Genomic DNA, 16,571 nt, shown 5'->3' on the forward strand with positions numbered 1-16,571 from the left:
AATATGATCAGAATATCAACATGCCTAATAATTACGCACGCGGTGTATATATATATATATATATATGTACACCCTTGGCAGTTCTACATAATTGTTGTTCAAACATTTTTTAAAAAATCAATTTTTTAATGGTTTTACTAATAATTTAATGTATTTAACAACTATACTAAGAAGTATAGTTGTTAAATATATTAAATTAATTTATAATTTCCTAACATACAAATGAAAAACCATCCCAGAATGAATCTTTTTATGAGTTTACACAACTGTATTCATACTCTTGCCAAATGCAACAACGATTATCACTGTACAGGAATTAATTACTTGTGTTCAACAAACAAAAACTATGAGTTTCTCAGTGCATTTATGTACAAAACCTGGAAAAAATTCCACGGCTGGGAATGCATAGATGAATATTTAACCTAGAAATACAGTACTGGCTAAACAAGAACAAGTAGTTAAGTGCAAATACAAAAACTGATAAAGGCTTTGCATAATAAAGCAACTGAATTTTACTGAAACAACCATAACAGATTTAAAACAGCAGTAAACATGTAGCTAATCTTGGTGTGTTTTGTTCCACTTTGTAGGTTTTTATGAGACTGTGTGCTGCAGCTTCTCATGGCCGTTAATATCAATGCATTTTACAGACTGATAGCTTCTGATGTGCTCGATCTTTCCGTTCAAGAGGACGGGATGATGGATGCGGTTCTCATCTGAATGCATGAAGCTCTTCATCATCTTGTGCTCCAGCTGCATGTGATTCTGCGGCGGCAGGCCGAGACACGCTCTGCAGATTCACAAACAAACACATTAAACAATAATGCACACACAAACGCTGTGAGAAAACTCACACACAAGCTGCTGTCTGACCTCATGACATTCTCGATGCACGCTCGCTGACGGAAGAAAGCGTTGATCACCGGCGCTCCCTGCGGCACGAGCGGCGCTTTGCAGAGGAAGCTGAGCAGCGACAGAACGCTGTGAAAACCCTGGAAAACGGGATCGTCCTGCGTGCAGAACGTGATTCTCTGACACAGCTCTGTCAGGATCACCAGATCCAGAATAATGGGACTGGCCAGCAGAGAGTCCTGGACACAAGCAGATCACAGAAGCATTATAATAAATAAATTAAAAAAAAAAATTAAAAAGAATGAGAAAAAAAATAATAACCCTGAAACATTAAAACGGAAAAAAAAAAATTGATTTGGGAATAAATAAAACGGAATCTGAGAAAAAAAAAAAAAAAGATTTCACAGGGCCCTAAAAATTGCATTTTTGTTAAACCTAAATTATTGTTCAGTTGTATAAGTTTCATGATTTCAATGAACTAGACGTGCTTTTTGATTACTAACATTTAATTTAACCATTAAGACAGAATGCAGAAAATAAAATTGACCAAACAGAATTTGCTGCATGTGTTTAGTGATCTGCGATGACCTCACCTCGCAGGTGTTGTGCATAGCGATGGTGTTTGTTCCTCCCATCATGATCTCTGAAGTGTACTCGTCCATCGCACGCTTGCTGTCGCCCACATAGGGCACATATTTAATAACCACCTGTTCAGACAAACCACAAACCCAATCAGTGTCTTTCATTCAGTCAGACATTATTTATATCAAAAATACAGTAAAAATGCTAAATATTATTGCAATTTAAAACAACTGTTTTCTATGTGAATATGTGTTAAACTGTAATTTATTTCTGTGATGCGCAGCTGTATTTTCAGCATCATTACTGCAGTCTTCAGTGTCACATGATCTTCAGAAATCATTATAAGATGCTGATTTGCTGCTCGAGAAACATTTCTGATTATTATCGATGTTGAGAACAGTTGTGCTGCACAATATTTTTGCGGAAACTGTGATGCATTTTATTTTTCAGGATTCACAGATGAATAGAAAGTTGAAAAGAACAGCATTTATTTGAAATAGAAATCATTCGTAACATTATAAATGTCTTTACTGTCACTTTTGATCAGTTTAATGCGTCCTTGCTGAATAAACTGTTTTGAAAGCACGCGTCTGAGCTGTAGTGTATGTGTGATATCGGGTCAGACTCACGCAGTGGTCAGGTTTCTCTCCGGGTCGGAACAGTATCGGGTTCGACTTCACCATGTCATCCACCACGTTACTCTTGGAGATTTCTTTTGAGCGAAACTGCTGCGGCCGACAGATTCAGACCGTCGTTGTTGCCGAGATGATTATAACTCACTATAGAAGTTGGCTGAAAATGACCATTTTAATATGCAATTTAGAATATTTCACACAATATAAAATATATAATATAAATAACACAATACAAATATATAATTAATATATTATAAAATATAGAATATTTTATATAATACAATAATATATTTAATATTATTTTGTTGTTTTTCCAGAATATACATATGGCATTTTTCAGAAATACAAAAGTAGGATCTATTAAAAATATTTTTCTTTTTTTTTCCTATAAATTATCAGTTAAAGGAAGTGCTTAAATTTCAAAACTTAATGTTTTTCAATCAAGACGTCAAACTAAATTGTGCAGCTAAAAAAAAAAAAAAAAAACATTACAATTTGTGTAAAAATTTTATTAAATAGTATATAAAAAAATGTAATATGATAATTTACTGTAACATATCTAATAATAGTTCACTCGAAAGAAAATTATGGTAAAATGTTAAAATAAGGTTCCATTTGTTAACATTAGTTACCATGAACTCACTATGAAAAAATCATTCTAAAGCATTTAATTATCCTAGTTCATGTTAATTTCAACATCTGTTAATATTATTTAATGGACCTGAGCTAACATGAGCTGACAATGAACAGCTGTATTTTTATTAACTAATGTTTAACAAAGATTAATAAATACTGTAACAAATTACTACTAACATTTAAAGTAATCATTAAAACAGAAATTAAACAGAAAAAAATGGAATCCAGAAGAATTCAAACTGAAAAAAATTAATTTGGGAAAAAATAAAACAGAATGATTTCAATTAAACTACACGTGTTTTTTGATAACTAACATTTAATTTAATTATTAAAACAGAATCCAGAAAAATAAAAATGGAAAAAAATTGGAATGCAGGAAAAATTAAAATGCAAAAACAAAAAAACAACAACTGATTTTGGGAAAATTAATTGCTTTTTGTTAGTTAACTTTAGTCAATGCATTAACTAATTTGTCCTTTGTCACAGCCATCTGCTGGTGTGCCTATGTCAGCCACCAGAGGGCACTCTTCCTGGATCATTATCTGTTGTTGTGGACTTCAGTTCCCATCATCCTTTGCACAGACTATCAGGCCTCATTGGTTTCAGCTGTGTGTGATTTACCTAGTTAGCTCTCCTATTATATAGCTCTGCCCCAGCAGGGACTTAAAGGGATAGTTCACCCAAAAATGAAAATTTTGTCATTAATTACTCACCCTCATGTTGTTCCAAACCCGTACGACCTTCGTTCATCTTCAGAACACAAATTAAGATATTTATGATGGAATCTGAGAGCTCTCTGATCTTCCAAAGACCACAAGGATCCTTACATGATCAAGGTCCAGAAACATAGCAAGGACATCAGTAAAGTAATCCATGTGACATCAGGGGTTCAACCGTAATTTTATGAAGCTACGAGAATACTTTTTGTGCACAAAAGAAAAAAAAAAGACTTTATTCAACAATTCGTCTCCTCCGCGTCACCCTAGGATTATTTTACCGATGTCCTTGCTACGCTTCTGGACCTTGATCGACCTTGACTCATAGTTCTGATCTACGAGTCCGCTCCAGAGCCTCTTTTAGTCCATGAATCCGCTCCACAGCCCTCTCAAGTTTACGAGTTCACTCCAGTCCACGAATCCGCTCCAGAGCCTGCCCCAGTTTATGAATCTGATCAAGAGCTCGCTTTAGTTTATGAGTCTGGTCCAGGGCCCGCTTCGGCTCCTTCCACGGCGGCGTTCGTTTCGGTTCCTCTTAAGGCAGTGGAGCCTGAACTGTTTGCCTGTCCAATTTGGACTACTGCGACCCTCTGTGAATCCCTTAACTGTCCTGTGACGGCCAAAGAGGCCATTTCTGAACTTTCAGTTTGCTCTGTTGCAGCCAAGGAGATCGTTCCTGAATCCCTTGCCTGTTCTGTTCTGGTGTGCCTATGTATCAGACCTCATTGCTTTCAACTGTGTGTGATTTACCTAGTTAGCTCTCCTATATATATATATATATATCTATCATGTTCTGTGAGCCTTTGTTTGATGAAGTATTGTGTATTTTGTCACTCTGTCTCTGAGTGTTTTTGCTGGTGTTTTGCTTTCTGTATTACCTTGTGCTTTTGGCCTTTTGTCCTGTTTCTGGATCTTTGTTCTGGATCACATTAAAGCTGCACTTGGATCTTCACTGTTGTCTCAGAGCATTCCGTGACATCCTTATTGTAAAGTGTCACCTAAATTATATATGTGCTTTTATTGCTTAAAATTAATTAATGGGACACTAATGCATGTGTTAATGTTTCAGAAATGTAATGATTTTCTCTCACCTTGATTCCAGCGCTGACCAGGAAGTCCACCAGCACAGACTTGATTTTGGTCTGTCCGGATTTGAAGTCGTCTCCACCGATGAAGACGCCGCGCTGGACGGCCAGATCCATGGCTCCGGGGACAAATGTGTTCTGCGGCGAGCCGTTAATGTAGGCGCAGCCCTCCAGAATACTGGCCACCGCGAACATGGTGGAGGGAGAAACTTCACCTCCCGTCTGAGACGCAAACACCACAGAACACATTAATACTAGTGTTTCTCACTGATTCTGATTCGGTACACATCAACCATTTCAACAAGCTCACCTGAATGGTGTTGAGCAGGTTCTCGACGGTGTCGTTGACTCCTGGAATCACGTCACAGAATCGCTCGGTGTTTGCGGTCCAGAGAACGATGACTTTATCCACGCCGCTCTTCTTTCTGAAATCACAGATGTCTCTGCGGATCTGATCCACCTAAAACAGAACACAAGAATATTTCAAACATCATGATTTATACATTTACTCAACACACACATACTATATATATATATATATATATATTTTTTTTATATATTTCAAATATATATTTTAGAATATTTTAAAACTTTATACATTTACTCAACACACATACTAAGTTATTACATTAAGTAATATATTAACAATGAGCATTATGAGCAGTATTTATTGATCTTTGTTAATGTTAATTAATAAAAAAATACTGTTCATTGTAAGTTCATGTCAGCTTATGTCCATTAAATAATATGAACATACATTTTTTATTTTAATAATGTATTAGGGAATATTGAACTAATTTATTAATCTGAGTTAACGTTAACTAAGATTAATACATTTTTATAGTCATAGTATACATAGTTACAGAATATATATACAATATTTCACAAATATTGCACAAAAATAGGACCAATAAAAATGTGTTTTCAATAAATTATCAATGAAATTAGGTTCTTTACGGTTCAGAAACTGATGTTCGTAAATCAAAAAGTCAAACTAAATATTATATGAGAGCAGAAAACACTTCAATTTGTATACAATTTTTAAAAATGTGATGTAATTATTTACTGTAACATCTAATAGTTGACTCTAAAGAAAATATGGTAAAAATTTATAAGTGAGTTGTGTCAAACTGTTAGTTTGAGTTGCTTATAACGTGCATTTGAAAAAGCAACACACCCCAAACAACTTAAAGAGAAGTGTTGTCCAACAAAAGAGAACATTTAATAACATGATTTTACTCCACAACATTAGTCAAGAGTTTGAAATAACTTCATTTTCTGATCTGATGTGGCTTTTTATCACAGAATGAGGCAGAAAATATATTCTATACTGTAATAAAGGCTATGTCGATTAGCATTGGATTATAAATATTTATTATGAAAATACCAGAGATGGCTTGAAGAACACAGATAAACCATATATTGTCGGTCGTGTGTTTATTGTCTTCACGTTTGATCAGTTAAAGCGTTTCTATTTCCTTTTTATTCAGTCAAAACGATAGCTGGATGCCTTTGCCCATATTATGGATTTCCTGGCGCGTCATCAGTTCTATTACTTCTGTGATGCATATGTGGAGTTTCTGTGCGAGGGCGCCCTCTGGTGTCCAGTATGAATGATTATTTTGTATTATTGTATTATCAGTATTATTTTAAATGGAAATCAGTAGAAATGCAAATATTGTCTTAAATAAAGTCTGATTATGCAAATTATAATTTGTGGCCCTTCACATTTTATGTGGTTTAAATGCGGCCCACTTGGCCTCTGAACTTGTGTACCCCTGGTGTAAACGATATATTTAATACACTGTGCAGCTGTGAATAGTTTCTCACCTGCTCTGCTTTGCTTCCTCTGATGAGGTTGTCGGCCCGCTGCTCCTGGTTAGCAGCAATGAATTCTGCGATGTAGATGGAGGGTCTGGGTTTGAGCTGGTCCATGTGCGGGCGGAGCTTCTCCTGCAGACTCCAGTCCAGAACCTGAGCACGCTCCATGGCTCTGCCGAGGTCCAGAGATGAGATATCCCAGCCTGCACAGATATTACAGCTTCAGTCATTACTGCGCAACCACAAACAGAGCGTCAGATCACGAGAGTTGATGTATTTACCATCAAACACGATGTCATTGGGATGCACCATCGGCAGCAGATCTCTGAAGGGAACATAAACCTCTCCATTCGGATCGGATCCCAGGCACACTGCAGACGACTCCAGCAACGAGCCGTAGTAATTCGCTTTCTGAAAGAAGGACATTACTGTTACAAGTGAGGCTCCCGAACTGCCTCTCTTGCACCATCAGAGGGAGCCTTCACCTGAATATTGACTGTTTTGATTCGGATTTCAATTCCCATCAGGCTTTATACCTGGGACTTATTGCACGTATACCTGCATCAAATTAGACACTCACACATACACGCATTTAAGCACTGCTCACTCACACTCTCCTTGCAAAGTCTTGATTTGGATTACCTTCTCTGTGTTTGAACCTGGACTGTTCTCTCGTGTCTGATCCTTTACCGCCTGTCTCGATCCCCTGCCTGTTATCTGGACTGTGATTGTTTATCTGCCTGCCCCAACCTTTCGCCTGCTCTCTGGTTTGTGAATGTTAATCTGCATGCCCCGATTTCTCGCCTGTTCTCTGGACTTTGAATTCTCTGTTTCGAACGTTGTGATCGAAACATTATCTCGTGTCTGCAGATAATAAAGCTGCAGATGGATCCTCACTCTCTGACTTGCCGTTACAGAAGACTCTGCCAAACAGCGATCCAGCAGCCATTATGCAACTCCCTTCGGAATTATCTGCCCAGGCCAACCAACTAGCCATTCACCAGCATCAACTCACCCGCTTGACATCTCTAACCGAGGAGTTAGTAAAAATGCTGCAAGGTCTCCACTTAACACCCCCCCCGACCCCGTAAGTGTTGCAACTAATCTACCATCCACAGTAAGCCCTTGCCTAGCATTTCCAGATAAGTTCAATGTAGAGCCTACGATATGTAAGGGATTTCTGCTACAATGCTCTTTCTTCGTCAATCAACAACCTGCTTTATATCCCACAGACTCAAGCAAAATCTCATTTGTGTGTTCACTGCAAAACGGAAAGGCTTCAGAGTGGGCATGGAGAACGGATGGATCAGCATTTCCCTCCTTTGAACGATTTCTGCAATGTTTCAGAGAGGTTTTTAAGCGCACTGTTGAGGGAGGGACTGCGGGTGAACAGCTTCTCACTCTAAGTCAAGGGAGAGGAACTGCAGCAGAATATGCTTTAACTTTCTGCACTCTCGCCGCCCAGACCGAGTGGGTAGAGGATACTTTAAAATTGCTGTTCCGGCGGGGATTGAACTTGGATTTGCAGGCGGAACTAGCCTGTCGCGATGAGGGGCGAACATTCAATGAATTCGTCGAACTAACCATTCAGATTGACAACCTTGTTCGTTCACGCCGACCCACTCATACCGCACAGTTCACCACGCAAACTTCCGCGACTACCCCTGAACCTATGCAGCTCGGTTACACTCACCTGTCTCCTGAAGAACGAGAGCGTCGAGTGCAGCTTCACCTGTGCATATACTGTGGGCAATCCGGTCATGTTAATTCTACATGTCCCGTTCGACCCAGCGTATCTAGTTCCAGATCGGTGAGTTCCCACATTCAAGATAATTACTCCACTTCCTGTATTAGAATTCCAGTTGAATTATACATCGCTGGCAGAGCAGTAACCACGTCTGCATTGTTAGACTCCGGGGCATCCGGTAATTTTATGTCAACTGAATTCGCTCGTCAGCATCACCTCGATTTAACCCCTTGTTCTTCTCATTTGGCAGCGGAGGCACTAGATGGCCGAGCCCTAGGAGAGAGAGGAATTGCCTACATCACCAATAAAGTTCGAATGCAGACAGGAGCACTTCATAAAGAAACCCTTCAATTCTACGTCATCAATTCCCCTAGAAACCCATCATTCTCGGCTTACCCTGGCTGCGCAGAAACAACCTGCACATTTCTTGGAAGGAGAGACAGATCATTCACTGGGATCCATGCTGACACGAATGCTGTTTTCACCAACCTCACCCATACCTGTATGCACAACCATCGTTAAAGGAGGATACACTGAGATTCCAGGTCTGCCCGCTGAATATTTCGACTTCACAGAGGCTTTCAGTAAACTCAAAGCATCTCAACTACCACCCCATCGTTCCAATGACTGCGCGGTCAACATAATTAGATTAGATAGATTAGATTCAACTTTATTGTCATTACACAAGTACAGGTACAGGGCAACGAAATGCAGTTTAGGTCTAACCAGAAGTGCAATAGTAGCAAGTGCAGTATATACAATGGTTGAATAAGTGCAGGACAAGGATAATGCCAGGTACATAATGCCAGGTACATCACCCCCTAAGGGCAGAATCTTTCCATTGTCACAACCCAAGTCTGAGGCCATGAAAAAGTATATCAAATAGGAGTTAGCTAAGGGTTAATTCAACCATCCACTTCACCCGCCTCAGCAGGATTCTTCTTTGTGAAGAAAAAGGACGGAGGCCTTCGACCGTGCATAGATTATCGAGGTCTCAACAACATTACCATCAAATTCAGATACCCGTTGCCACTAGTCCCGGCCACTTCGGAACAACTCCGCAAGGCCAAGTATTTCACCAAGCTTGATCTGCGTTCGGCATACAATCTGATTCGTATCTGAGAAGGTGACGAGTGGAAAACTGCATTCTCCACGTCTGCTGGGCACTATGAATATTGTGTTATGCCGATCGGCCTTGCCAACAGTCCGTCCGTCTTCCATTCCTTCATAAATGATGTCTTCCGGGATATGTAGGATCGCTGAGTCATCGTCTATATAGATGATATTCTGATTTATTCAAATTCCCTTGATGGACACATTCAACATGTTCGATCTGTCCTCCAATGTCTAATTCAATACCAACTTTATGGAATTCCATTAAACAAGTACCGCGTTTCTAGGATAAATCATCAGCCAGGAGGGAGTGGCTATGGATGACAACAAGGTCAGGGCAGTAGTCGAGTGGCCTCAACCACACACAGTAAAGGAGTTGCAACGCTTTCTCGTATTCACTAACTTCTATCAGTGGTTTATCAAGGACAATGGAGGAGTGGCGCCATTGGCACGAGGGGGCACGGTATCCTTTCACTATCCTCACAGACCATAAGAATTTAGAATGCCTGGGTTCAGCCAAATGATTAAATTCATGGCAGGCCAGATGGGCTCTATTCTTTAACGGTTTCCACTTCATGGTCACGTACAGACCTGGTTCCAAGAACGCAAAGGCTGATGCGTTGTCACGTATATCCGAGTGGACTAACTGCTTTGACACCGAAGAGAACATCATTCCTGAATGACTGTTAGTTGTACATGTCCAGTGGGACATTCTGACCGAAATCAATCTAGCCAATGAGCAATCTCCCCCACCACGAGAATGCCCACACGGCCTCACTTTCATTCCCGAACCGCTTCGAAAGAAACTCATCCATCAAGTACATGCCACCCTCAGCTAGGGGCATCCAGGCATCACTGCTACCATTCATCTCCTCAAGAATCGGTTCTGGTGGCCAACAATTTCAGCAGACACGTTAGTATTTGTCAACAACTGCAAAGAATGTAACACATCCAAGAATTCACGACAGTTACCCGCCGGTCTACTGCAGCCACTGTTTACTCCTCAACGCCCATGGTCTCATATTGCCGTAGATTTCACGGATCTTCCTAACTCTCAGGGCCATACCACAGTACAGTCAGTACAGGAATCGACCGGTTTTCAAAATCCTGCTGCCTCATTCCTCTACCCAAACTCCCCACTGCCTTCGAGACAGCTGAGGTACTATATTTCGATTTTATGGTCTCCCCGAAGATATCGTGTCCAATAGGTGACCTCAATTCACTTCTCGAGTCCGGTCTGCCTTCTTCAAACATCTCAACGTGAATGTCAGTCTTACATCAGGTTATCATCCACAATCCAATGGTCAGACGGAGTGATTGAACCAAGAACTCTCACTCTTCCTCAGAACTTACTGTCACCAAAACCAAACGGACTGGAGCAAGTTTTTTATGTGGGCCGAGTATGCACAAAATTCCCTCCAAAAGCCTGCCACCAGCTTGACACCCTTCAAATGTGTCTTAGGCTACCAACCGCCTCTGTTCCCCTGGTCAGGGGAGCCGTCCGACTTACCCTTTGTTACAGACTGGCTAAGACGCAGCGAGGACACGTGGAATTGAGCACACACTCACTTTCAATGGGCTGTGAGAAGACAGGAGGAACAGGCCAATCTTCATCGTCGTCCTGGTCCTGAATACACCCCAGGGCAGTGGGTTTGGCTATCCACCAGAGACATTCGCCTCAGACTTCCCTGCAAAAAACTTAGTCCTAGGTATGTTTGTCCATTCAAAATCATTAGACAAATTACACCAGTTTCGTTCCATCTAGATTTACCTGCTAATTATCGTATTTCTCCTACCTTTCATGTTCAGGTGTTTTCGCTGTTGAAACCCGCTGGTGGTGAGAGAGGCACAAGAGGGAGAGACCGAGGTTCAGATGCCCCCACCCATTCTGGTCAACGGCGAGGAGGCGTATCAGGTTCGAGAACTGCTCGACTCCCGACGCCGGGGCGGTGTTCTCAAGTACCTGGTTGACTGGGAAGGGTACAGTCCGGAGTAAGGGTCCTGTGTCAACGTGAGGGACATTCTTGACCCCTTACTCACTGAAGAGTTCCATAGGACACATCCGGAAAAGCCGGCCCCTCAAAAACGTGGACGATCCCGTCGTCGCTTGCCTCCTCGCATCAGGAGCCGCTCACAGGGTGGGGGCTCTGTCACAAGTGAGACTCCCGTACTGCCTCTCTTGCACCACCAGAGGGAGGCTTCACCTGAATACTGACTGGGACTGATTGCACGTACACCTGCATCCAATTAGACACTCACACATACACGCATTTAAGCACTGCTCACTCACACTCTCCTTGCGAATTCTTGATTTGCCACGGTTGTCAATTCTGAGCGTTCTTTTGTGGATTACCTTCTCTGTGTTTGAACCTGGACTGAATTCTCTGCCTCTACTGTGTTGCTGCCGATGGATCCTCACTCCTCTGACTAGTCGTTACAATTAAAAGCTGATTCCCAGCTGACAGGATGCATTCTCAGAACGTTCTGGCAAGGTTCTCTGGACATTATGAACAACCGTTCTTCCAGCGACGTTAATACACTGCAAAAAATGCTTTCCTACTTAGCTTTTTTGTCTTGTTTTCTGTCAAAACATCTAAAAATTCTTAAATCAAGGAGGATTTTCTAGACAAGTAAAAATTGTTGTCTTGTTTTCAGAAGAAACAAGTCAAAATTAAGTGAGTTTTTGCTTAGAACAAGCAAAATAATCTGCCAATGGGGTAAGCAAAATAATCTTACTTCAAACAGAAAACAATATTTATGAATGATGTTATTTATAAATGTTAAGGCCATTTCACAATGAGCATGATGCAAAAAAGCGAGGCGAATCGCTGATGAACGGTGCTTTCACTTACACTAGCATCAAGCTATGCTTCAAAATTTGTCATTATTAATGTTTTTGCTCAAAACACACTTTAAACCATCATTGAGTGCTTGTAATAACTTCCAATTGTGGCCTAAAGTGGATTTTGATTCTATAATAGGCAGACATGCACTCTTTGTATGTTTTATAATGGCCTGAGTGCTACACCTGCTTATTATTTGTCATAAACATAATTTTAAACATAAACATTCATAACATTGACACACTTTGCAAAAATCTAAGCCTCTATACCTTCACGCCGGTCTTGGTTTTCCAGGTCAGACCCAATTTATTGGCCAGGACAGCAGCTGTGACCGTGGTTCCATTATTTCCACCCCATCCCACCAGCATCACGCCCACCCTGGGCACCTTTCTCTCAGTGCAGAAGATGAACTCGGTGCTGGAGGGCGTCACCTTATTAACATAATACATGCAAAGTACTGTAAAATGTTGTTTAACAGTAGTTGGACATATGGAACTACCCCCCTTAAAAAAAATTTTTTTTAAATTGCAATGCAACTTTATTCAGACTCTGAAAAATAAAGTTGCACTGCATTCAGCCCTATGGAAGGATATTCTGGATTATTTTCAAAAGGAATTGCAAATTGTATTTTCAATTGTGTTTTCAATATGTGGACGCATAAATAGTGACATAAACCAAACCAAATGCAATTGCAAATCTTGCATTAACGTTTGAGTTTTCGCCTATGCACAGTGACTGCCAAATTTCAAATGGAAATGCAACTGTATTTCCCATGTTTTATGAGTTATGAGCCTGTCATATTTAAATAGCATTTGAATAACTAAATAATTGTTTATCTATGATACACCTTGTTAATAGCTTGTACCTGAGATTGTTGATCAGTTAGTACACAAATATCTAAAAATGGAAAAGGTACTAGTAATTTTCCAGGACATTATCTATTATCTGCCGGTAAAAAACCTGTGAAATATTAACATAGTATATTGTGCCCTATTTTTAGCATACTAACTACTAATACGCTGCTTTAAAGTATAATAGTTCAGAATGTGTAGTTTTACCAGTTTACTAGCTAATAAAACCAAAAAATATTTTTGTAATTGTTCAAAAATGTGTAAGAGTTCAATAATTCAATGTTGTATTTAAAAATACAATTATTAATATTTTATTATGCATTTATTTATTTATTTATTTTTTACAAACAAATCTAAATGAACATATATAAAATCTATTGTTTGCTGAGATTTGATGTAGTTAATGACATTATCACGCAATGACATCACAACGTCATTTAGCAACATATTGACCTTCCTTTAAAAACTTCCCCTGAAAATGAGTTGGCAACACTGAATCGCAGTGTCCGGTGGCTGTAAACTGTGAGAGATGTTGAGGCAGGCGCGACGCTTAGGTGCCACGGGACGCGTGCTTCATTGCGCATTAAAAGAGAGGAAACATATAAGGGAAGGTGGCAGACAGCTAGGCTAGAAGGAGAGGCGGGTTGCACTGTCTGCTTGCTCACGTGCATCAATCAGAGTGTAAACATATGTGAGATGTTGAGACAGGTGAAAAGCGTTTGGTTAATGGTGAATAATATTGACCTATTGCGCGAACCGTTGTGGCTCACCCTGGTAGCAGGGGATACTCGCTGCATTTGGGGTAAAAACGACGGAATTATTTATTGTGTAAGATGCCAACAATAGAAGGAGACTATTGCACTGTCTGTTCGTTCACACGCATCAATCGAATTGGCAGCTGCCAGATTTCCTCCATTGTTCAAAGCATTTGGCACAATCACCTGTGAGTGAGGTCACTTCCCATTACAAACACTCACGCACCATAGTGTAGTCCCGCCCCTGACATTGATTGACAGGTTTCAGTGTAAGGCATCGGAAATTCAAATGCTAAAGGAACTGCGATTCCATTTGAGTTTTGGTAGGTTACATGCGTGACGCAGAGAGAGTGAAAAAGCAGATGAGGTGATTAATATTGCTATTTAAATATGACAGGCTGATAACTCCTAAGACATGGGAAATACAGTTGCAAATGGACTTTGCGTGTCCATTTGAAATTTGGCAGTCGAAAGCGAAAATGCAAACGGCAATGCAAATTTTCAATTGCGTTTGGAATATGTCACTTGCGGCCACATATGGAAAATGCAATTGAAAATAAAAATTTCAAAATCGTTAAAAATTTTTTAATTATTAAAAAAATAAAAATTTCAAAATCGTTAATAAATTGCAAATACAATTTTCAATTCCTTTTGAAAATAAACCAGAATATCCTTCCATACTCAGCAATGCACAAAGCGGAAATGCATAAATTAAAATGGTTCAGAGACTCACAGTGAACGCGTCTCCATCTCTGCGCACAGAGGCAGTGGAGTAACAGTAACGCGACTCGATGTGTTTCTCCGTGTATTTCACATCGGCGCTGTTGATGCGAACTTTCTCAGGCATGATGATCAACCTGCAACAAGCATTAATGCAACAGTCAAATATCCCGATGCAAACATGCCACTTGTACTGAAGTTGCATTTAATATATTATCGAATTGTATAGCCTATAATATAGGCTATAAAAACTCTTCAGCACCAGACATACCTTTAATGATGTTCTCCGAGCAGAAGGAAATTGTATTATGCAAGGTTTCAGTTATAAGATTTAGAATTAAAAGACTTAAAGTAATCTCCAGGACTAAGTTGAGTGTCGTTACAGTAAGTCGTTCACCTTCCGCGTCTCCGTCTCCGTCTGCCGGTGCGTCGCGCGCCGCTCTCACTTTATCCTGCAGGGGCGGAGTTACCGAAACCTCCTGTATTTTTCCACTCGTGTATGAAAATGCGAAGATGGATGTTTCTGGAGTCTGCGACACAACAGCCGAACGATTCAGAGCTTGCAGTGAATGGATAACAATTCACTGCAATTCACTGGATTGTAAGATGCATAAAATATTGCATTTGACGCAACAAGAAATGCAGCTGCTTAAATAAAATACATTGTGTAAATTTAACAAAACAAAACATTTGTCATATATTTTTAATAATATTTAGTATACAATAATAATTTAATAATATAACTTTATATGCAATCTTATTTCATTTTGTTTTGCATAGTAAAAACATACTAGCAGATATTAATAATGAGAGAACATAATAATCTTTAAAACTGGTGAAACCATTCATTTCTCAGCAGTATTTGTCAAACAGAATTTCAATGCATTGTTCTAAATAAATACGTTTTAATATCTTTTATATTTAAGTTTATTTAATATTTTTATATGTTGGTATAGCAAAGGAAAAATACCAGTAGGCCTAGATATTACTAATCACGAGAAGTATAATAATCCCAGCAAAGCTGGTGAAAACATTAATTTCTCAACAGCATTTTTAACCCTATCAGAAGTGCAAAAATGCAATGCATTGCTATTTTTAATGTCTTTAACACAAGATATCTGGTGATCCAGCCCTAGACAGGAGTCGTGCAAAGAATGAGGCTTTCCAAAACAGATTTTTAAAAAAACGTTGTAACGCTGCAGTGTCAAAGGAGGGTTTTTTTTAACACTTTTTTTTAAACAGTGGAAAAGTACCGAGTGAAGGACAATCAGACTCAGCAGGGCATCAGCATGTTCTAGAGACTCAAGTTTCTCAGACAGACAGTGGAAAAATACTGATAGTGTTAAACAGTTAAACGTCCTTCCGCGTCCTCTCAAGGTTGTTGCTGCTTTTATTCCTGTAATCAAACACCACATCTACATGTTAACAGTACTGTTTTATTAAATATGCATGCTTTTTTTTAACTCTTTCCGCGCCACTGACGGAATTTTCCGGCTTTCACGAGGCGCTATTACGCATCTTCTGAAAGTGTATTTAATGCATGGATCAAAACGCGGTGAAGACGAAGCAGAAACAAACGCGATCATCAAACAAACAGAGTCAAAACTGCCAAACGTTGACGAATGAAATGTCGAGCCAGGAAGTGGTTAAGGACTGTGATGTTGTAGGAATGCCGGGGGAAGTGATCTATTCCATCAATCACCCTGTTTTCATGCGCATTTTGAAGCATCGCATCAGAAACGAGTGATGGAAACGCTTTTGACTTGTGCAAAAGGGTTAATGCGAATAATGGGAGATGGAAACGCATTTTAAGAATAAATTCCTCCATGCTACGCATCAAAAATAAAAAAGTCATGTGACTTTGCGCTATGCATAACGTGACTAACCAGCGACCTGATTTCATTGCACAGCATCTGAAATGTTGTTTTGGTCATTCTGAAAGGCCTAAGCAACGTCTGTCGTCAAAGTATTTCTGTATAACTGCCTCTTAAACGAATCCGCCTCCGTAAAGCAATGACGCATTTATCGTGTTTAGCCTGCTCGCTCTGAGGCCTATTAATACATATGGACATTGCAGGGATGGGTAGATCGACACCTAGTGTCGACACACATTTCGAGTTTTTGACACACTAGTGCTTCGAAACAGGGATCCGGAGCTTTGCTTGAAATGAAGCTGTCACGTGACCTGTGGAAACGAAGCTTATACTCACCGATG

The 16,571-nt window shown here is 39.8% G+C and overlaps 1 protein-coding gene across 1 annotated transcript; it reads right to left on the reverse strand.

Annotated features, from left to right (window-relative positions):
• Window positions 1–235: 235 nt before the first annotated feature.
• LOC131533074 (inositol-3-phosphate synthase 1-A-like) lies at window positions 236–14,786 on the reverse strand. The gene is given in 12 exon segments (XM_058765131.1): window positions 236–790; window positions 874–1,091; window positions 1,446–1,559; window positions 2,064–2,169; window positions 2,171–2,226; window positions 4,513–4,728; window positions 4,817–4,966; window positions 6,337–6,530; window positions 6,609–6,738; window positions 12,300–12,461; window positions 14,370–14,493; window positions 14,628–14,786. Coding segments are annotated over 11 exon segments (1,656 nt in total). The 5' UTR covers window positions 14,484–14,493; window positions 14,628–14,786; the 3' UTR covers window positions 236–594.
• Between the last annotated feature and the right edge of the window lie 1,785 nt (window positions 14,787–16,571).

Source organism: Onychostoma macrolepis, chromosome 02 (genome assembly GCF_012432095.1).
Source record: "Onychostoma macrolepis isolate SWU-2019 chromosome 02, ASM1243209v1, whole genome shotgun sequence".
Classification (NCBI taxonomy): Eukaryota; Metazoa; Chordata; class Actinopteri; order Cypriniformes; family Cyprinidae; genus Onychostoma; species Onychostoma macrolepis.